Source organism: Gymnogyps californianus, chromosome 1 (assembly GCF_018139145.2).
Source record: "Gymnogyps californianus isolate 813 chromosome 1, ASM1813914v2, whole genome shotgun sequence".
NCBI lineage: Eukaryota > Metazoa > Chordata > Aves > Accipitriformes > Cathartidae > Gymnogyps > Gymnogyps californianus.
In genome coordinates this window covers 76,767,478-76,789,687 of record NC_059471.1, presented here as the reverse complement: position 1 = coordinate 76,789,687, position 22,210 = coordinate 76,767,478, and the positions used below count along the sequence as shown (strand labels likewise).

At 39.1% G+C, this 22,210-nt stretch overlaps 1 protein-coding gene across 1 annotated transcript; it reads left to right on the top strand.

Moving 5' to 3' along the window:
• Positions 1–821: 821 nt before the first annotated feature.
• LOC127021860 (arylsulfatase D-like) lies at positions 822–12,419 on the top strand. Its single transcript, XM_050905163.1, has 10 exons — positions 822–847; positions 1,410–1,559; positions 2,563–2,684; positions 4,148–4,270; positions 7,420–7,843; positions 8,567–8,703; positions 9,961–10,095; positions 10,746–10,908; positions 11,209–11,330; positions 11,955–12,419. The coding sequence occupies exons 1-10, from the start codon at positions 822–824 to the stop codon at positions 12,323–12,325; spliced, it is 1,773 nt and encodes a 590-aa protein (XP_050761120.1). The 3' UTR covers positions 12,326–12,419.
• The last annotated feature ends 9,791 nt before the right edge of the window (positions 12,420–22,210 follow it).

The following is a 22,210-nucleotide window of genomic DNA, read 5'->3' as shown; positions in this document are numbered from 1 at the left end:
TCATTTCTGGAAAACAAAATGTGAAACCAACTTAGTTTATAAAATTGAGATGCTTGGCGTAGTTCAACCAGACATGGGATAAATTTGAAAGGAGTCTATTTTAAAGCCTTTGAACGAAGGTCATTTGGCCCTTACTTCAAAGCCTTTAAACAGTTTGTCTTGTCCTGGCAGTGAAACAGAAAGCTCCAGAAGAACCTTTGCAGAAAGCTGTGCAGAGAGGGGGGAAAAAAGCATCACACCTCGAAATCTGACACATACAAAGAAGGAGAAGCCTCAGCTCAGAGTCAGACAACAAGAGGTCACAAATTCAGCGTCTTCTAAGAAAATGTCATTGTTGGAAGAGGATGACTAGAATTTCTACAACTAAAGATATCTCTTACAAGCCTGAAAGGTAACATGGCACATTATGTGAAGAAGCAGCAGGCTGCTGCTGTCTCTGTGATTACAGAAAAATAAATGATATTGAGGACTGGATTTTAAAAAGCTCTTCTTTTCCTTTCTGAACAGTAAGTATTTTTCATACAGCTGAGTCGTGTAACAAAAGATAATTATTTTGCTATTTTAAGATAAACTTCTCTACACAAAAAGAAAAATTCCTCTAAGAAGTGAAGAAGTGCTAGCAATAAAAATAACATTAATGCCTGTACTCTTCTTCATTTAGAGTCTGATCTGAGGTGTACTGAAGTAAATAAAATACAGGATGTTGATAGGCTTTGATTAAGTTTTTTATCTATTTTTATTGAAGTGACTACTAGGAAGATGCAAACCTGGCAAGGCGCTCTCTCTTGGTTTTGCAGGATCTGAACACTCCAAATGCAGAAATGATTTGGCAACTAACATCTTATTGGTAAGAAAAAATTTCATGAATTATTGTTGTATCATACTTAGATCTAAAGTGAGCAAAGTTTAATAATGACATAATACTGTATTATAAAAGAGTAGCATTGTTTATTTATAAAGTATACTCACAATGTGATTTTGTTTGTTTGTTTGTTTGTTTGTTTTTCTTGTTCTTAATTTTTTCACAACACGAAGGTCCCACTCTGGGCACAAAGGATGTCAGAGGAAGTTGATCACATTCTCAGTTTCCCAGACCAACTTCTAAAAAACATCCCAAGCCACTAAAGCAAAATCGCTTATATGTCATCTGCCACGTGCAAATTCCCAAGTGAGGCTGCTTATAGGAAGTTTGGAAACAATCAGAAAAGGAGATTTTAAAGTTATGGTCCTGACATTTTCCTTTTCATGACATCTTTTTGGGTCAATGATCAAAATTTAACACACCCTCTACGTCTGGGCAGAGAGTGGTCTGGTCTGCAGCCAAGCTCACGCAGGAGCGTGTTCAGCCATGTGCAGTGGGAGTGATGAAAGGCCAGGTCATTGGCTTCTTTTCTTCTTCTGTGTTTCAGGACATCCCTGGTCACACCCCTGATTTTTGGTCTGCTTTTGCAGCCACCGCTTACACAGCTTTCCATCATCGCACAGCCAAATATTGTCCTATTGATGGCTGATGATCTCGGCATAGGGGATGTAGGTTGCTATGGGAATGATACTATCAGGTAAGGAAACTGAGCATAACAGTGAACAGAGCTGGTGTGTTATTTAATATAAGATTGCAATCCTCTGCCCATCATCAGCTATTCGAGCTGTCTCCAAGTTCACTTCCAGGAGAAATCGGAGGATTTCCCATGGGTGCCATTAACGGTAAATGTAAAGCGCTACCAGGATTATCTCACAGCCTAGAGGGCATTCCCAGGGCCAGCTCTGCTATCTGGAGCTGCTTTACTGGGGAATATGTCAACTGTTCTTGTGTATTCCTTAATTGCCCAACAATGAGAAACAGCTAAGCTCTTGCACATACCTGAAGATAGAAATGTCGTCCCCTCTTTCAACATATCAGGCCTCATTACCTCATTTAACTCTATTTTGCCATTCTTTCCCCGTCTCACGTCAAAATACAGTATAAATCACTGCAACAAGCTATGTTACTAGGAAATACTTCTCTTTTCAGACCCAAGGACATAGAATTTGCATTCTCTTTGAAAATCGTGCCACGGTATTGCCTGCTGGCTTCCTACCAGCTTGTCACTTTGAACAAAACCACATTTGGTATGATCACTCCCCTCATCCAGCAAAGTTCTCAGAATCTCACCCTGACTGGCACCAGCCAGCAAGTTTCTGATAGGTAGCTGATGATCATAGGTAGCTGATGGGGCTCTGCGTGGCCAGGCCTCCACTTCAGCATAGCATCATCCCCAAGGCATGAGTTTTCTTTTCAAGAGCAGTGGGGTACATTTCTGCAAGGCCCTTCATAGGACTTGGGAAACAAGAAGGAATGATTGGCTTGAAATTTATCCAGATAGCTATTGTTAATGAAGAAAGAAAAAAAAAAGTATTTCCCCATCACTTGAGAAAATTAAAATAAAATTAAAAAATAAAATATTTCCTGTCCATCTTCAAACAGAAGAAACTTCCCAAAATAAAGATAAGTGTATTATTCCTCATCCCCATTCCCTTGAAGATTCTCTGAATGATATCTGACAGTGTTGGTTACATTTTTAGGACCCCGAACATTGATCGCCTGGCAAAGGAAGGAGTGAAACTGACCCAACACATCGCTGCAGCTCCACTTTGCACCCCCAGCAGAGCAGCTTTCCTCACTGGCAGATATCCCCTCCGATCAGGTTTGCCTTGCAAAACCAAGCAGCCTTTAAACATTGCTTTATTGCTGAAGGGAACGATGTCATACATGGGCACAAAAGAAATGAGGGTGTGCAAATAGAAGGGGTGCCACAGACACGTCGTCCCTCACTGAGGCACACAAAGACACACCAGCTAGGCCTAGTACCTTTGAGGTGGCATCTATATTTATGGGGTACAATGAACCGACCTGGGGGGAAACAGAGCAGAGAAGAACCAGCTCTGCAGAGAAGCTTACTCCCCACCAGCTCGCAACTTCAGTTGCCTTTTGGTGCTCTATTGCACAGATTGCAGCCAGAATGGAGTAAGTACAAATTGTTACATTCAAAAAAGTCATTACACAGAACATGAATAATAATAACACATTTCTAAAGCACTAGTTACATTAATTTCTGTCATGAGTGACTCCCCATCAGATACCAGAAACAGCTCAGCCCTGCCAGGAGCAGAGTAGATCTATGCAGATGTGTATCCATTCCCTCCAGATGAGGTGCAGAATGAGTCGTTTACAGGAAAGCTTTGTTGCCTATATGTCAGAATTCATCCATCCTATGAAATAACAGTTTGACAGCTGTATTATTTTTCCCACTTCTGTTTTTGAAGAAAAAATACTATCCTGTCAAACTGCATCCATGAGATGAAGAGGTATGAAAAACAAATAGCTCTGCATGTTTCTAACAGCAACTCTCTAACACTTGTTCTATTGCAAATGATCTTCAGTGCCTTCATTCCCGAGGCATTTTGAAGCTGACATGTCGTCCTACTTTCTTCATGACAGCTCCCACTGAGATAGATAGCTTGAAAAGACACAAGAGCTTGCAGAGACTCTCTTTCACTATAACAACAGGGCCAGAGACGTTCAACACTTTCATGACAGATTGTACTTCACATAACGTTGTATGATGGGATTATGCCAGTACATAATGCTAAATAACAGGGTGTAAACCTGCAGGTGAGGAGAAGATTGCAGTGCTAGATAACTACTCTGTGGGTTTCAGAAGTCAGATACCAGCCATGCCACTGTGCAGGGAAATCTTGAGTTCCCAGGCAGCCTTATGCAAGCTGGAGCTTGAGGCTGACAGAGGGCTGAAGACTCCCTGCCCTCCTCCCTGCCCTCACAGTCAGACTGAGTAAGTGCACTTCATACAGCCTGGATGCCACTGTGACATATAAAAGCTCCTATACAGCTAAATAAAATTCCATTCTGAATAAAATAAAATAAAATGTCTCAGTATGAGATACAAAGAAAAATAGGTATTATATAATGGAGAGACTTAAGTCTTTCTTAATCTTGTCCAGAGTCCTAGATTCATTTCCCCAAACAAACAGCATTAGGATAAACATTTCACACTATAATATCAATGAAACCAGGAAACAAGAAAGTATGTTTGATAAAAGTACTCTACCAGTTATACTTACTAACATGGTTTATTACTGTATTTTTTAGGGATGGATGCTATAAACAATTATCGTGTTATTTTTTGGAATGGCGGCTCAGGAGGGCTTCCTCCAAATGAAACCACTTTTGCCAAAATACTGCAGCAGCAAGGCTACAGCACAGGACTGATAGGTATGGTGACACTCCTGAAGATGGCCTAGAATGTGTTTCACCTGTACATCTCACTCAAACCGTTTGTTTTAGTTAGCAACTGCTCATACCTCAGTTGTAATATTTTTATTTCCTGATTTAAGAATATCTGGTAAGAAGAAATCCTGACCAAAAAGAATATCTCTTAAAAGAACAGGCATTTCTGTTCTCTTAAGAGAATAATCTTTACTGTTGACTTGCTTTCAAGCACAGATGTAGTTGTTAAAATATATAATGGAAAGTAAGTTCATATTTCTTGAATACTATTCTACCAGGTATATGATAATTATTCCAATGCTATTTCATAAAAAACAAAAACATGAGTGCCATTTAAATATGCATGACAATGCTTTACACAGCTCAGAGCAGATTCACAACAAAAGGGAACAGCTGCTACTTAAAACAATAGAGCCAGTTCATAATAACACAGGATTTGGCCTTTCAATAACAGAAAAAAAGCAATTATTTTTTCTTTAATTACAGCGTGCCACTGTAGTTCACCAAGATTTCAGTACAGCCCACAAAACATTGCCTCCTTCAGCATTAATATGAATACCATTTTACTTTATATAGGACTTTTTTTTTTTTTAATACAGTTGTAACTTTTGGTCATGATCGTTTCAAATAATTATTTATCTTAGCTATATCACATAGTTCCACAGATTGATAAAACACAAACATTCCTGAGCTGAATTTTCAGCTATTTGCCCTACCTCATCTGAGCATTTAAATGTCAATATCCAAAATCTATGTCTGACACATAAAAATATTGGCTGCACAAATAAAATGAATTTAATAATAAAAGTGTCTGCAGGAATGGATTTGTATTTATTCAGCAGAATAAATCTAAACCATACAGGACAATACTAAATGAAGCCCTCCAAGCATTTTAAGTTCTATATTACCAAATCTTCTCCTGTTAGTTCTGCAGCGATATTATTTTAGTTGTTTTAATCAGCTCATAAAAAAGCCCATATCCATTAGCCACGTGCTTCAGCTTGGTTTCAGCATGTAATCACTAACAAAACAATCAATCAGATTTGTCTCCACTTTGGCAAAGGAATTGCCCTGCAGAGAGGTTGTGCTGCATACCTCCTAGAAGCTAGCTAGCAAAATGGGCTGGTATTTTCCCTGTGGGCATCTCAGCTACAGTCTCATTATAGACACCACGAGTTTAACTGGATTGACAGATTCTGATTAATTGCACCATAAGGGATGATGGAAAGCACTGGTGATAATGACATAAAAAACCCATAAGAACAACTTTACATTCAAGTCATGATGCAAGAAATCTTACACAACTTCTACCTGCATCACCACAGCTGATTGAGCACTGAATAGTCTCACCTGAATGGTTTGTGATTGTTTTGCTCTGAGCACAACCAGTTTAATTGCAAAGTTAAATCTTATTAATAACCAGCAGCTTGATGTGATAATGAGACTTTTTGTTGGGAAAAGCTTTGCAGATTCTTTGTAGTCAGAAAGCCAATGTTGTATAACGTATGCCCTCAAAGATTAATTTATCTTAATTATACACTTAGTTTATCTTCTGGAAATTGGAGTCTTTTGTAGCATGTCAGAAGCGTCTATCGACCTCAGCTGGAGATTTAGGTGTTGGAGTGCAAGTCCAAGGATACTTTAGCTGCACCTGTATTTATGATCAATGCATTTATGTATTGATTACAAACCTGCTTCATTCTGTAGCTGGCTCTAAATATGTCAAGAGGTAAACTGAGTAGAGATTTTAGCCGAAAGCAATTCATCAGCAAGAATAGAACTTTCACTCTTTCTTTATATTTCTATCCAAAAAGCAGCAATTTTTTTCCTCTGAAGCAGTTTTTTCTGCTCCTGTTGTAATGCACAGCAATTCTATTGATAGAATAGAGAGAAACCTCCTCAGGGTTGGCTGCTAGTATATGTATTGGTAAAATAGTGAACCATTTGTTTAGGATAATACCCTTCTGTAAGTACACAGTTCCTTACTCCACAATAAGAATTAGTTGCAAATTAGTTTTCAAGTAAAATTCTAAAAGTTCATTTTGATCTATAGATCTGATATTCGAGGGCATTACAGCACAGATCATAAAATGCAATTAAATTGCATCTCTCTGATGAGAGGTAGATTTTGGTCTCTTGATTCAGATATTCACTAGCCTCAGCATTTAAGCCAAATGAGCCAACTTTTAATGTCCCTGTGTAAGTGCCTAACTAGTCTGTTTGAATAGACTGGAGGGGAAGCAAATGCACGGTTTTGATGTGCCATTCATCAGAACAGTGGACATATAATAAAAAACAAATTGTATTGCAAAAGGACAGGAGATGTTCCTTTTGATATGTGAAGACTTCAGAATTTAAAAGAAGGCAGCTTTGACTTTTTGAATTTGATGGAATACAAATAAATGGCAAAAATACTTATAAAACAAGGCATTTTATTCTCATCCAGTATACAAATATATTATTACCAGCAAAGTTACTTACATATGTACAGCTTCATGAGAAATCCTAATCTCCTGAGCTCAAATCTTCTGGATCTGGTGGTTTGTCTGCCAAACCCACTGTTGAGCTGCAAGTTACTTGACTACACTATCCATAGCTTCCTTTATCAGTCTGGCACCAACACGTCGCTGAGTGTTGCCATAGTCCTGACATCAAGCCGTTCAAAACTTTCCAGAAACAAGTCTGCATAGCACCTTGAAGGTAAAGAGACAACAGGACAACAGAACAAAATGTTATTTTGCCCTGTGCTTACAAAAGGACTTCTTTCTCCTATTTCATACCTGACCATTCTGCAGGAAGGCCGTGCATTTTTGCTCAGTTCTGAAAATTTGAATTTCTCTCTATTTCTAGTTCCCTTTATATTTCAGTTTTTTACATTTGATCAAAGCTACAGGGCATGAATATGTATACAGAGCACCAATAACTCTGTTGGAAATGTATAATTTGTAGAGGTTTACTTTCATCAATCGTAAGATATATCCCATTATACCAGTACGTATTCGGTATATATGTGTAGGATGAAGAAGTTATCACAAGTAGGAAAAAAACCAACCATTTTTTGAGAAATATTTTGTATGAGAAAAATTCCTTTTTTAAATATTATCTCTTTACATTCTAATAATCCATATTTTCAGGGAAGTGGCATCAAGGTGTTAACTGTGAATCCCGCAACGACCATTGTCATCACCCTTTAAACCATGGGTTTGACTATTTTTATGGGATGCCTTTTACGCTAATAAGTGACTGCCAACCAAAGGAAACACCAGAGATGGACAGAGCCTTTAGAAGGAAACTGTGGCTTTCCACTCAGATGATTGGCCTTGTTACACTCACCGCTGCCCTGGGAAGACTGACCGGCTTGATTTCAGTCCGCTGGAAAACGCTGATCTGCCTTGCTGGGTTTAGTCTCCTGTTCTTCATATCCTGGTTCTCAAGTTATGGGTTTGTACGATACTGGAATTGTATTATGATGAGAAACCACGAAGTTACTGAGCAGCCAATGGTGACAGACAGGACTACGTCCCTTATCTTGAGAGAGTCCATTTCATTTATTGAAAGGTAAAGTGTGTTTCCTTTGATCACAGTTCTTCTGGTTCTTGCATGTCTTGCAACTTTTAAACAGCACTTTCCCATGTGAAGTTTTTATAATTTTTATAATATTATATAGGATTATAAGTAGTAATAATATTAACAATGATACAGTCTTATTAAACCAAAAATTAGCTGCTGCTTAGGATGTCTGTTATTCCTAGCTTCACTAAAGCTCATAATGTTTCCAAATTTCCATGGGTTGGTTTGAATATTTCTATGCTATTTTGAGGAGATACGTATTTCTATCAATGAGATCAACATTGCAGCTTTAAGGGATAGAAGCTGATGGCAGAAATGGGGGGGGGGGGGGGGCTGGGGAAGGAGAAGTAGAGCTGTGAGGAGAGCCTTATCTATGGACTGACATGTGGGCAACAGCTGGCAGGAGATGAACGCGCTGCCTTCGTTTCAGTAGCACTGTGGTGGTTTGCAACAGCAGAAAGTGGAGCTTCAATCTGGAACTTTTCTATGTATGATTCAGGAGATAAAGAGGGTCATTTTATATAAGCCAAACATTCTTTTATCAGACAGATCCTAATCACTGGGGTTTAATACCTTACAAAGTAAGACGTTTCTGAAGTGATTGTTGAAATATATACACACGCAAATCATACCATTTTCCATTACGACTGACCTCTGTGTGTATTGAGAACCTTCCTCCCTAATCACAAAGTGTTGATTTCTGTTTTTTAGAAATAAGCACAAGCCATTCCTCCTCTTTCTTTCCTTTCTACACTCCCACACCCCTCTCCTCACCACAGAGAAGTTTCTTGGGAGGAGCCGTCATGGTTTATACGGAGACAATGTAGAGGAGATGGACTGGATGGTGGGTAAGTCACCATAGCAAATTACAATGTCTCCAACTACCTAATACCAGTCTGAATAATAGGTCTGAATATGTAATAAAAATGCAGTTGTTATTAAAAGAACGAGGAAGAGAATTAAAAACAAGAAGGAAAAAGTCCTAAGCTTTTCATGAACATCTGTCAATCTTGTATGAGCACTGTTGGCTTATAGTGTTGCCTTTTTATTTTCTCCAGTCTTGGACCAAATGAGACTTCCTGTTCAGTCAGGTTTACCAGTGTTTACCAGTTTTAACCATGTCCACTTGGCTCCTGTCAAGGAGCTCTCCTGCTCTTCCCACTAAATAACTGAGAATTATTTCATTTTCTGTTATTATTAAAGGTCAGGTAATTTCAAGCTCTTATGGTCATGTCTTATCTATTTCTAAGTAGGGCACATCAGGAGGTGATAAAACTGATAAGCAGATTAGTTCCAGGTGTGAACCAGCAGGCTGTTTCTCTGTGACTACTACATTCAGCAGAGTACTGAATGTTTTTCAGCCCCATTCACAAATCCAGAAAAGTTCGTAAATGGTAATTGGTATGCTCCCAGAAATTAGATTCATGTTATTTTTCAGCCTGTTTTTTGGAGGTGAAGGAGAATTATTTATCACCCAGTCATAGCGGAGGAAAAGTAGCCACATATGCAAAGGGGATAAGAATCAGGTACACATACACAAAGAATTGGTTTTCAAACCTACCTGCCAAACACTTACACACCACAAATATAATTAAGAACATCAGAAACAGCTCAAGAACAACTTTTAAATAAAAAAGAACTATATTATTAATGCATATTATATCCAGCCAGTAATTTAATGCAAATACTAACTGTGATCTAGACAATATAAGACAATATTTCCTCATTTCTCATGATGGCCAACACTGATGCAGAATCTAACTTTTGGGGGGCCTTGGATCGTGCTTTCTTTCCATATTTTTACAGCACATGGCACTTCTGCACTTTACAATACAGGCTTCTGGTCTGTGACAGTGGTTCTTGCACTCCTTTGTTATAATACTAATAAAAAAGCAGTTATAGCACATCACAAATTTTCTGTGCTTTTACAGACAGTGAAATCACAGCTACAAATCTCAATCCTAAAAAACTCTTCTTTTAAACAATGAGCAGCACTACATAGATAAGAAATTACGTGGATGAATGTTTACAAGTCAGAGGCTAAAATTTATGTAGTGTAAGCGATATTTTTGCTTTTTAATACACACATATTCCTGTGTTTACAGGCCAGGTTCTAGATGCTATTGACAAGGAAGGCTTGAAAAATACTACACTAGTTTACTTTGCCTCTGATCATGGTGGATGGCTGGAAAGACAAGAAGGCAAAAGGCAGCTGGGTGGCTGGAACGGAATATACAGAGGTAAGAGCTGTCAGGGACGGTAACAACCCAGCAACAAGTAGTAAAGTACTCAGGACACCCCTAAAGCTTTAAGTGAGACTGTACACTCAAGGAGTAACAGTGTTTTATCATTGAGAAGCAAATTAGTCTCATTCTAATGAGGCATTTAAAAATTTAGACAATTCTAGCATGTGCAGGTGTTCTTTATAAGCATGAATTCTCAAACTGGCATTTCCTCGTGAGGCAACTGATCACAAGTTAATCTTGATTAAGCACGTGTAACTTCTCATTAAATATTAGTTGCATCTTACATCTGAACCCTTGCCTTAACTACAAGTATGTTACAGGATTGTAAAAGAGAGAGGAGAACTGGGCTGGGAAATCACTTTATGCCTGAAAATTTTATTGACACTGAGTTCTGATGGGGCAATGTGTTTGTAAAACAATAGAAAGGAGTAAGTGTGTAAAGTCACTCGAGGGGTCTGATACAGTGAACACACTTTCACTGATGCTGAGGAGAAGGAGCTTAGTGGTAAAAACAAAAGGGTAAGGAAGGCTCATAAAGGTAACATTAGCTTCTGATAATACAATAACATTTGTCTAAAATTTCTCTTTATTTTAAATGAAACTTTTTTAAATGAAAAATTCTTTTTTTTTTTTTTTAATGAAAGGTGGAAAAGCTATGGGAGGCTGGGAAGGAGGAATCCGTGTCCCAGGGATATTTAGATGGCCAGGAGTGTTACCTGCAGGCAGAGTTATCAATGAACCTACAAGCCTTATGGATATTTATCCTACAGTAATTCATCTGGCTGGAGGGGTGTTACCCCAGGACAGGTACAAACACAAGTGTCTTTATTCCTCCTTCTCTCCCAAAACAATGGAAAATCTAAATCTAGTTTGGAAACACATTCTAAGAGTCTGACATTTTCTTTTTCACTGCTGCTCCTTTTCTAAACGCGTAAGTGTTACCACAGCTCAGTCACCTCTTCTCTACATTTGAGATTCACCATCTACCTGCAATCTTCTACAAGCATCTTCCTCGTTCAGAGTTCCCAGTTCCAGCAAGAGATCTGCAGAAGGAACGCAGTCCTGTACAGTTTACCCCAGTCTGATGGTCTCTGTTTTTTCTGCTAGGGTAATTGATGGCCGGGATCTGATGCCTTTACTGCGGGGAACAGTTGAGCACTCAGAGCATGAGTTCCTGTTTCATTACTGTGGCATTCACTTACACGCTGTGCGGTGGCACCAGAAGGACAGTGAGTACAGAACTTCTTTCCCAAGAATTAGGCTCAATCTACGGGAGGGCACATTTGTCTAACACATTTTTTCTGGGATTGCAGCTTTCCAAGTAGTTCCAGGTGTAAGGTGGTAAAAAACTTACTAGCATTGCCTGTATTGTATGGCACAAAGAGTTTGTTCGTGGCTTCAAGGCACGTGGCATGCCAGGCAGGCTACTAGAGCTCAGGATGGGTCTCACCCACCTCTCTATCTGAATGCAAGGCCTGGAGAGTCCATGCCCTCCTTGTCTCATGGAGAAGTCCTTGCCTCAGCCCTTTGTCTGTCCTTCTGCTACCTTAACAAGGAAGCAAGCCGTGGAAACCCTATATCTTTTTTTCATGTCTTCATAAAAAACAAAGTGAGCGATAACTGACACTTGCTGAAAATTTTGGAGAAATTTCAAAATGTCAGAAATCATTTTACATTATTGGTTTAATTCTCTGGCACTTAATTTTAAATGAAATTACAATACTATATCAACTAAGTTGATATAACTGTAGAGCTGAAATGCAACCAAAAATGAACTCTAGAAAAACACTCACTCTTCTAATGCCTTGTGATAACCACCAGTATCATTGCAAGCCTTCTTTCTTTCCTGCCAGGTGGAGCCATCTGGAAGGCTCATTATGTGACCCCCGTCTTCCGTCCTCTTGGAGCTGGGGGTTGTTATGATAGAGGATTTTGCCCATGTTTTGGGGAAGGTGTGACCCATCATGACCCTCCGTTGCTGTTTGATCTCTCACGAGACCCTTCTGAAGCCAAACCTCTGTCGGCTGACACCGAGCCCCTCTTTGACACTGTAATAAGGAAGATTGGAAGAGCCACAGAAGAGCATCGCAGGACACTGACTCCAGTCCCAGAGCAGCTCTCTGTGTACAACATCTTGTGGAAGCCGTGGCTGCAGCCATGCTGTGGGACGTTCCCATTCTGTTGGTGTGATAAGGAAGGTGATAATAAACTTGCCGACCTATAAAGGAAAGAACCAAAGTTACTTCCTCAAAAGTGTTTCTAGATCAAGAGTGTTTTCTTTGGGGGTGTTGATTGGTGAGTTGTTTGTTTGTTTTAATGGAGCCTTTATTTGAGAATTGTTCCAGTGAATGGCACAGTATTCGGTAAAGGTGGCTTTAGGCTAGACACTCTCAGGGAGGGATCAAGACAGAATGATCTGAAGGGCATGTTTTAACTTGCATCTGCTGACAACTGAATGAATAGTTCAAATGCACTGAAGCGGGCCAAGATTAGAGATGTACAGCTAATGATATAACTTATGTTTTGTTGTTTATGAATGTATACTTAGAAGCTTTGCTTTGGGTTTTTTTCTGAATTTCTAAGTGATTCCTGGACTGCGGTCTCTCTTAATTTTGTTATCCTTACTGGTGATGCATAAGATGCCCCTATAATAAATTTTTGCAGACTACTGCTTCAAAAATAATTAAAAAATAATTTTGCCCACAGTTCCTCACAGAATCTCCTTTAAAAGTAGCTTCCTTCTTTCCCTGTAGCTAGTCCCTCCCGCAGCAGTGATGATGGCAGCTGGTTAACCCTGGGCTTCTGGATCAGGAGAAATTGCCTGGGTGAGGCATAAAGCTTGGAAACATGACAAGCTGGGTAACAGCTATCTGCGCTTTCTGAGAAGGATGGGACTCCTCTGACTGGACTCAGCCTCTTTTGATGCAGAACATGAAAGGGAAAGGATTTTTCCTTTCCAAAGCTCTCGTTGCACCCAGCTCCCTAAGCAGCACTGGCAAGGGCATAGCGGCATTGATGGTCACGGAAGCGCCAACTCATAACCAATTTAGTCGTTCAGGCACAGGATTGCACGAGTTAGTTACCTTGCTGCCCATATCTCAGCCATAACTGGTTCCTGCTAACAAGTAGTAGGTTCGGAAAAGACTCTTTGAAAGAGGCCCAACACTAGTTATGAAAAAAAAAAAGAAATCTCTAATTTACTATTAAAAAAAGAAATGGAGAATTAAGGTACTTTTTGCTTCACAAGTTAATTTTCATCCCACCAGACAGCTAGATTTACTTAGATCTATCTCCTTTGCTGCTGTAAATTCAGTACTTTGCTTCTTTGTGTTAAAATAGTTGTTCCTATTAAAGTAGCCTTGCAGGTAATGCTTTTCATTGTAGGGTACAATATATATCTGTTCACATAAGCAAGTTTACACCAGTATATCTGAATATGTAGGCATCTGAGAACATAATTTGCCCATTCAATTTGTTCCACATGTTTTTTACTATTTTTCTATCTATCGTGCTAGGACCCATTTTTCTTGTTCATCTCCTTTGATAAATGTTTGGTTTATTTTAGTTTTATTTCCCCCCTTGTTTTCCACAATTCAGCCACCAGGAAATCTGCAGGTAAACAAAGTCCTACAGCTTAAAAGCAAAGTTTTATTGTATGCTATGACCTCATGCACTTCACAGACTGTTATAATTCACCCAGATGTTCCATCAGTGCTATTGATGAGAAAGGCACTCAGTCTTACTATGAAAACTTCAAGAGATGAAGTGATTCCATCACTTCACATGTACTGGTTTGTTGCTCAATTTTCTCCACTGTTAAGAGTGTGTGCTTTATTTCTCATTTGAATATATTCCATTTCACTGGTTCTTTCTTGGCTAGATTTAAATGTCTTTTCATATTCAATGTGCAATGTTTTCTTTACATGAAATTACTGTAATCTGACTGGCATTTTTCAATTTTCTCAGTCATTTTCCAAGATCTCACTTCCATTCTCAAGCCAGTTTAGTATCTGGGATTTTACATCCTCTCAATTTTTCAACACCTTTAAACACACGTGGGTATTTTACCTGCTCACATAATTGAACCAGTTTTTCTTGCACAGAAATACTTCTTAGCACTGTAGGATATCCATTTGGAGACAGAGAGTACAGGAAGACATCTGAGCTAGAATTTGTCCTGGACACTGGTGTTTGCCCATCCAAGCACAGTTATCAGGCCCTGCTGATATGCAAAGTGCCATGGGATCAGCAAATGTTCAGGGCTTGATAACACGGACAGTACACATGGAACGGTCATGGGCAATGAGAAAGGCTGCCTTGACAAAACCATACTGTCTTTCTTTTTCTTTTGGGTAGTCAGCAGATGATGGTATCCTGCTTTCTTGTGCAGCTGAAGCAGAAAAACCACCTTTTTTAATTCGTTTAATTTCCTTTTTCTTTGGGAATTCTAACCTTACATTCGTCTATGTTAAGTGATGTTAGGAGCATGGCCACCTCCTCCAGCCACCTCAGCCCAGGACCCTCCTGCCCAGCCTGGTGCCCAGGGACCCGGGGTCTCTGCCCAGGCTGGGGGACACGGCTGCCACTTTCCCCCCTGCAGGTTCAACCCGTGGTGAAGATGAGCGTGTATCCCAGAGACACGGACATGGACACACACACGCGCAAAGGACACTGACATGACCAGTCATTGTCTCCATGTATTGTGTTGACATGTATTGTGCAGTCTGAGGAACGTGGTATAGGGTTACAAGCAGTTTCGATAGACTGAAAAAGGCATTTTTTAGATAAAAACAAAATAGTGCATCAAAAGTCTCCTTGACAGTAAGTATAATGAACATCCATTTTCACACAAATATTTGCCACTATTAGGAGTCCTTCAGGCCATTTTCCAGTTGAACAGGAAGTGTATGATTAAGGCAGGTATTTCTTTAGAGTAGTCTTATTTACTCACAAAGAGTGTACCATCTCCTGTACATTCTATAAATACCACGGGAACTGGTTTCTCTTTTTGGTGTTCTTAACCTCTTCTTGTCATCAATTTGTTTGAAAGTCCTTTTATTCAGAGTAATTTCTCACCTTCAGGCTATTCCCCCTTTTCCGTTTATTGTATAGTCATCGCTGCGGTGAGAGTTGCAGTTTCTCACAGCTGGGGTACCAGTTTTTCCCCATGTCGAGAGACCATCCAGATTTATTTCGCAAACTGAAAGATCTAACAGTTAATATTTACTAACATATTGCAACCTGTGTTTTCAGCTTATTCTTTTTTCTTTTTTTTTTTTTTTTTTTGCCATTGTTTATCATTTTCAGCTTTTTGGAAGCTCATTTAAATCAGTGAAAACTGCTGATTTCAGGAGATTTGAGACTAGGATTTTCACACATTGTTAATTTATTTATTGTTGCCATACCTGACAGGAAGTTGCAACAAAGAACAAGGTTGTTCCTCTTTGCTTTACAGGATCGTGAGAGATAAAACTCAGAAAGTACATAGCAAATAAAATGTTGTGGATAAGAAAAAAGTCCCTAGGAAAAAAATAATATTCTATCATATTTGGAAGTAGACTGCTATTAGTTATATTACCATATCAGTATGATAAAAGTAGTCATTTTATGTATCTCATAAATTGTTATATTAAGTAAGTAACTAATACAAATACGTCACATATTTTGTAAATACTTTAAAACATTGGGTGAATATAAGATCTATAAAACATGAAAATGCTGTGGCTTATAGGTGGTGTTCTGCTTCCCTTTCTTAGTCTTTTTGTATCACCAGCAGCATAAACCGATGTGAGGAGAACTGAAAGAGGACTTTCTAAGTATCAATTATAACTCTTCAGCCTAATTCCTAAAAAAAAAAAAAAGTCAAAGCCAAGGCATAAAAATAAAGTATTTTCACATTAAGTGTTACATGTCAAGCATCAAGCTTGAGTAAAAGTAGTTCTGAGAAGCTTGAAGGGAATTAGAAAAAGGCTGGAAGAGGTAGGGTTGTACTTTTCTCTTTGTGACAGCAGTTTAGAGTTAATAATCCAAGCTTTGTGCACTCTCTCTATTAAATGGAGAATGCCAGGGGAACAGCTGCGTTGTACCAGACCACCACATCAGGTTCTCAACCCCACCCCAGGTAAAATTTGGCACAGAGGAACACTGAGTTTTCTCTTTTCCATGCGGACAGATCTCCTGCCTTCAGCAGAGAAGCCAGGAAGGACAAACTAAAGGATTCCCCCAGGTTCCCCTGCCTCAATGGCATTTCAGGAAGGGACCTTAAAGATCATCTAGTTCCAACCCCCCTGCCATGGGCAGGGACACCTTCCACTAGTTCAGGTTGCTCAAAGCCTCATCCAACCTGGCCTTGTACACTTCCAGGGAGGGGGCGACCACAACTTCTCTGGGCAACCTGTTCCAGTGTCACACCAGTTACCAGCTCCTTTTCTTGGCCAAGTAATATGAACTGCTTTATTATTATCTTATTAGAAATAGAATAAGAATTTCTTGTTGTCTTAGAAAGACCAACAATGCTTAATCTCAGGTGGGGCGTTTGAGCTCTTGGCTGTGAGCTAACCAGCTAGTAGAAAGTAATCCAGGTAATAAATAAATAAATAATCCAGGTAGTAAAAAAAAAAAGGAAAGATAAAAAGAGAAATGCTCTATTCACTCCTCAGTGAAGCTTAACAGACTCTTCATATATGTAAAATAGATCTTATGATTTCTGCTAGCCTCAGAAATTTATAGGTTGGGTCCTCATGTACACAACACAGCTTCCCTGAGTCAAACCGTCCATCATGACGTAACAGGGGAAGATAGGGCATCATATGTCTTGTATAAGCTAGCACATTTTCATTAGATAGAAACACCATCAGTGAAGACTACTGCTCCCAAGCTCAACGCTGCTCAACGTTACATTCATTCTTAGTAACACTAGATTTGCTGTTAACAACCCTGGATTACAGGTCCTTGGAGCAAAGACCCTTTGAAGCTTTGCAAAGTGCATCACCAAAATTGGTGCCAGAATGAAATAGTCACATGAAAACAAGGAGTTAAAAAACCATTAATTGTACTCTAGGTGAAACACGTACATTGGGACTGGTAAAAGGTTGACTAAGTAGCCTCCAAGGACAGAGAATGCCTGTGAGTGAGATTTTGCCCCGTGCTATGAGTGTTGCAGTAGCCCTTTAGACTGTATAACTCCCAGGTTTAGTCTATTTATGATAGTTTGAATAAACAGCTTGTGAGAACCTTTCTTTAGCCAAATAAAAACTGTTCATCGAAAGCTCTGCAGTGTGCTGCACGTTCCTGCACTGACAGGTACACTGCTCTGGGAGCCTGACCTCTATCAAGATGGAAATCTTTTCCCCATTGCAACAAATGTGCATTCCACTTCCATAGCTGAGAACTAGCAGAGAGACCATGTGTCCTAAGTCTGGTCTGTGCTGCCTCTCCTTTCCTCATTTATTTCCCTCTGAAACTGTTCATGAAACAGGCCAGGCCCTGCATCTGACTAGTTTTCAAGGAATCACCAATAAGTCACTGAAGCTCTTGTTCTAGCTCTAGGAAACTCCCCGTGTCCCTTGTGACGGGCTCCTGCTCACTCCCTCTGCAGGAGACTCAATGGTGAGTCATGAAGGGAGAGAGGATTAATTGCTGGCTTGCTGGCACAGTCAGTCAGAGCAGGTGAAGGCCAGACAGCCTACATGTTGAAGACAGTGGTAGTCTCTGCTGACGTGCAACCTTCAAAATGCAAACAAACAAAAAGACTGAAATGTGAATAAATGTGGATATTATTTCCTTTAACAGATTACTCCCGTTCAGAAACGTGAAATCACCTAGCCCTACAGGTAACCGAACAAATCCACGCAGACTCGCACTCGTTCCCTTCAGGCAGAATTACAGGCAGGACGGCTGGCTTACAGGACCATTTTTGTTAGCTGTGTATCAAATTTTGTTCATCCCATAAAAGAGCCATCAGTTTGAGAACTGTATTATTTTCTGAAGTTCCTTCTTTCAAGAAAGGCTATCCTGTCAAACTGAAATCCTCAGAAAGCTCCGAAAAACAGATAACTATATACGCCTCTATCAGAAGCTCCCCAGTGCCTGGTACTGCAATGGTTTCAATGTGTACATTCTTGAAGGAGTGAAGCAGATGATACTTCCCTCCACTCCCATGCTGAGAGCTCCCACCGACATCCCCTGAAGATGCCAGTGAGAGCCAGGCAGCTGGCCAGTGTTTTCTGCAACCAGACCTTTTGCGTGTTCTTTAAAATACCTGATTTACTAATATCTCACTGCTGTTGAATGAAAGACTCATCTCATCTAGTATTCTTGTATAAACACACATGTGTAAGTTGTTTTGAAAAGATACCTTCAGGTTAGATACACAGAATTAAATCTATGTAACTGTATCAAATTACACCAATTGTAGATTTAGCCCTTCAGGAAGAGAAATACCACTGGAAGGATCTTCAGAAGTTATAGGACATTAGATCATACAAAAGCAGGATTTGGAAACATCCTAACTGTCAAATACTAATCAGTTTGTTCACATTTCTTTTTTTCCACCTGATTGATGCACTACTATTTCAGTGCAAATCATTTGCTAAGTCTGATTTTTACTGCTTAGTCACAATACAGATTTCATCTAGTTGCATTTATACTGATCATAGCCTAAGATGACGTAGATAGTGTTCAAGACTGGATTTCAAGAGCGTCTTACAAAACCCTTAAAACCTAAATTTGGATACTGAAAATGTTTTCAAACACAGTAGCAAGCAACATTTGAGCATGCAAATTAAGCTGTTGAAAACCTAATGATCTCTCTTCATTCAAAAATTAGTCATAAAATATTTGTGTGTTATATTGAAAAGGCAATCTTCGAAGCCTAAAGAAGAAAAGAACCATTACTTTTTCTTTTTTTTTTTTTAAGTTGTATTGAATGTTCTTTTTTGCTTTAAGATAAAAGGAACATTTTTAAACTAGTTTTGAACTCTCCTGAGCACACATTGGTCAAGAGCTTCAGCTTGACTTCACCTAGCTGTAGACTTCACCTATGTAATCACCAAAAAGATCACATATTTTTCAGTATTTCAAGCTAAGTGTTCTTTTGTGGAGACCATGATGCAACATTTCGAGAATCTGGCTGGCCCCATGGATTAACACTTTTGTCCCTGAATATACAAGTTGGCACCTGTGATGTCTACGCTTGAGCATTCTCTCAAGCAAGACTGACAGTTTCTGTCAAATAGCATCTCAGAGGCCAAGCAAAATATCAGCAAACAATGGCAGTACCTGGAAATGTCAAAATCAGGATTATAAGAAAAAAACCTCGCACAGCATCTGCCTGTACCACGACGCTGGAAAGGACACAATGTTGCTTCAAAATTTCCATTAAGTGTCACATCATAACGTAGTATCTTATAACTGACTAAGGATTTTTATCCTTGCTAAAAGTAATAATTTAAAAAATGTATCCCGAAGTAAATTACTAGTAATATGATATAAAGAGCAAACACTTACTGTCATGCTTTTCAGGATTTGACTTCAGTTAGCATTGTTTTCGCATTGGTGCTTCAGTGTTTTTCTCTTGTACACTTCAGTATCCTTCACAGCAATGTTTTGGGTTTTTTTTCTTATAAAGGATTTTACTAGCCTCAGCAGAAGACTGGGATACTTCCAAAACTCAAACACAAGAGCTAATTACAGAGTTGACTTTCTGCCATTAGGCGGTCCATTTATTTCTTATTAATCACTGCTAAAATTAGTAAACTATTTATAAACTGGTTACTTATGTTCATTCACTCCATGAACTCTCACAGTCTCTTTCTAGACAGCAGGGGTAAGACGAGAATGGTATTTTATGCTTTGCTTACCACATATTTTCTTTTCTACTTCTTAAAGCTGGCAGAATTTTAAAAAGGTCAGAGATATTCTGTTTTGTCTTGGAAACGTGGGCTCTTCAAGTTCAAGATTCTGGTTTATACCTCTTTCTTGTGTGTGATCTATGCTATAGGGTGATGCAGAGGTCCTCCAATTTCTGTAGAACCTTACCAAGGAAAGGAATAGCAATGCTAAGGGCTAGCAGATTCTAAGCAAGGAAGCTTGATTTTAAATATTTTTGCTTAACATTTAAAAACATACATATTTTCAGGAAGCCACCATCAAGGTGCTTACTGTGAAATCCACAATGACCAATGTCATCACCCTTTAAATGATGGGTTTGGTTGTTTTTATGGAATGCCTTTTAGCTTAGTAAATAGCTGTCAGATAACTTGGCCTCCGAGACTCATGAGAGCCTTCAGTGTGAAGCTCTGGCTTTATAATCAGATGATTGGCCTCATTACATTCACTTTTGCCTTCAAATGACTTACTGGCTTAATTTCAGCCAGCTAGAAAGCTGTCATCTGCCTTGCTGGGTTTGATCTCTTGTTCTTTGCCACCTACTTCTCATTATTGATTTGTAAAACACAGGAACAGGTTTATGACGAGCCCGTGAAATTACAGCACAACCAGTGGTGATGGAAAGGACTTCATTTCTCATGTTGAGGGAGGCAGCATCACCTGCTGAAAGTTAAAGTACATTTCCCTGCAAATAAATTTTTGTTTCTGGGGCATCTTGCTTCTCTGTTTGAATATCTGAGAAATGAGTGATCAGTAAGTTAACTGTTTTAAGCCAAGATTTCAAGACTCTATATTAATGATAATATGTCTTCATTCCAAAAGCTAAGGTAGCCCTGAATTTTCCATGATCATAAGCTCTTTTCAAGCACTGAAAATCTTTTAAAATTTTCACATTTTGGAACAAAATTGTCCAGACTGCACTTAAATAAATATTTATTTTCACTCAGGAGACCAAACTTTTTAAAGGATTGCAGCTAAAGACAGGAGCAGACTGACCTTCCAGAACAGCACATCCTATGGCAAGTATTTCACGCTCACTTCAGTCATGGGCCCAACAAACTAGTCGCATCTGATTGTACTTTACTTGAGCTACTGACCCGTGTAAGAACTACAGGGAGGCTTTTTCTATTCTCTGCCCAGCACTTCCCAGCAGGAAGGGCTCATCGTAACTTCCAGTCTTCCCACTTCTGGCAGTACGGCTTAGGGCAGGTGCTACAATAACAAATCTCACTGATTTCTGTAAGGGATCAAAAGCCGGGGAATCTTAACTGCTGTGCAAATCACGCATGTCTCTGAAGTCCTAAAATTTTCTCCTTTGTATTCCAGTCACAAGCCAAGAAATGCTATCACAGCGTCTGTAAGCGTAGCTGAAAAATCAATACAGATCTGCTGAAGAGCAGGGACTGGTTTGTTATTCTAATGATTGTACGATTAATAATTTAAACTCCCTCCTTGAAAAAGACTGTAAGTCAAATGAAATTATAGGTATGTAAACTAACTTATTGTTTCATTTGATTTTTTTTTTTAATTTGGAAACCAGTGCAGCCATTCTTTCCCTTTTAACCCGTTTTATATGTCCACAACCCTCTTTTTACCACTGAGAAATTTCTCGAGAGGAACAGCAGAGGTTTATATGGAGACAGTGCAGACAAGATGGACTGGATGGTGATTAAACTAACATGTCAAATAGGCATGTCTTCAACTACCCACTACATAGGTCAAAATATGTAAGAAAAATGCAGTTGCTTATAAAACAACAAGGAAGAGAAAAAGCGAAGTATTTAATGAATCATCTCTAACTTCACTCTTGTGTCTGCTCTTGTCTGTCTGTTCCTCCTGCTCCATTACTCCCTTTCTGAAACCAAATAGATTCTTATAGCTTTCATTCTTTCAGTTTCTGTGGTCTAGTGTTTACCAGATTTTGACTATAATTAATAAATTTTATTTAAAGTACCTAATATCTTAAATAAGTGTCTTTAAGTGCAATGACTGTTTAGTTGTTACGATATGCAAGCGTACCAAGACGAGTACACTCAGCAGGCTCCGATTTTAAATAGTGTTAGACGGGACTCTTTGAACATTGAGGCAACTGATAAACAAATGTCATTTAACCTTATTACTACCTGTGAGTCTTCAATATTCAGAAGAGCACTGACTGTTGATGAACATTTTCAAATATAAAAAAATGTTTATGTATTTTAATGTTTAACGCTTAGGGGCA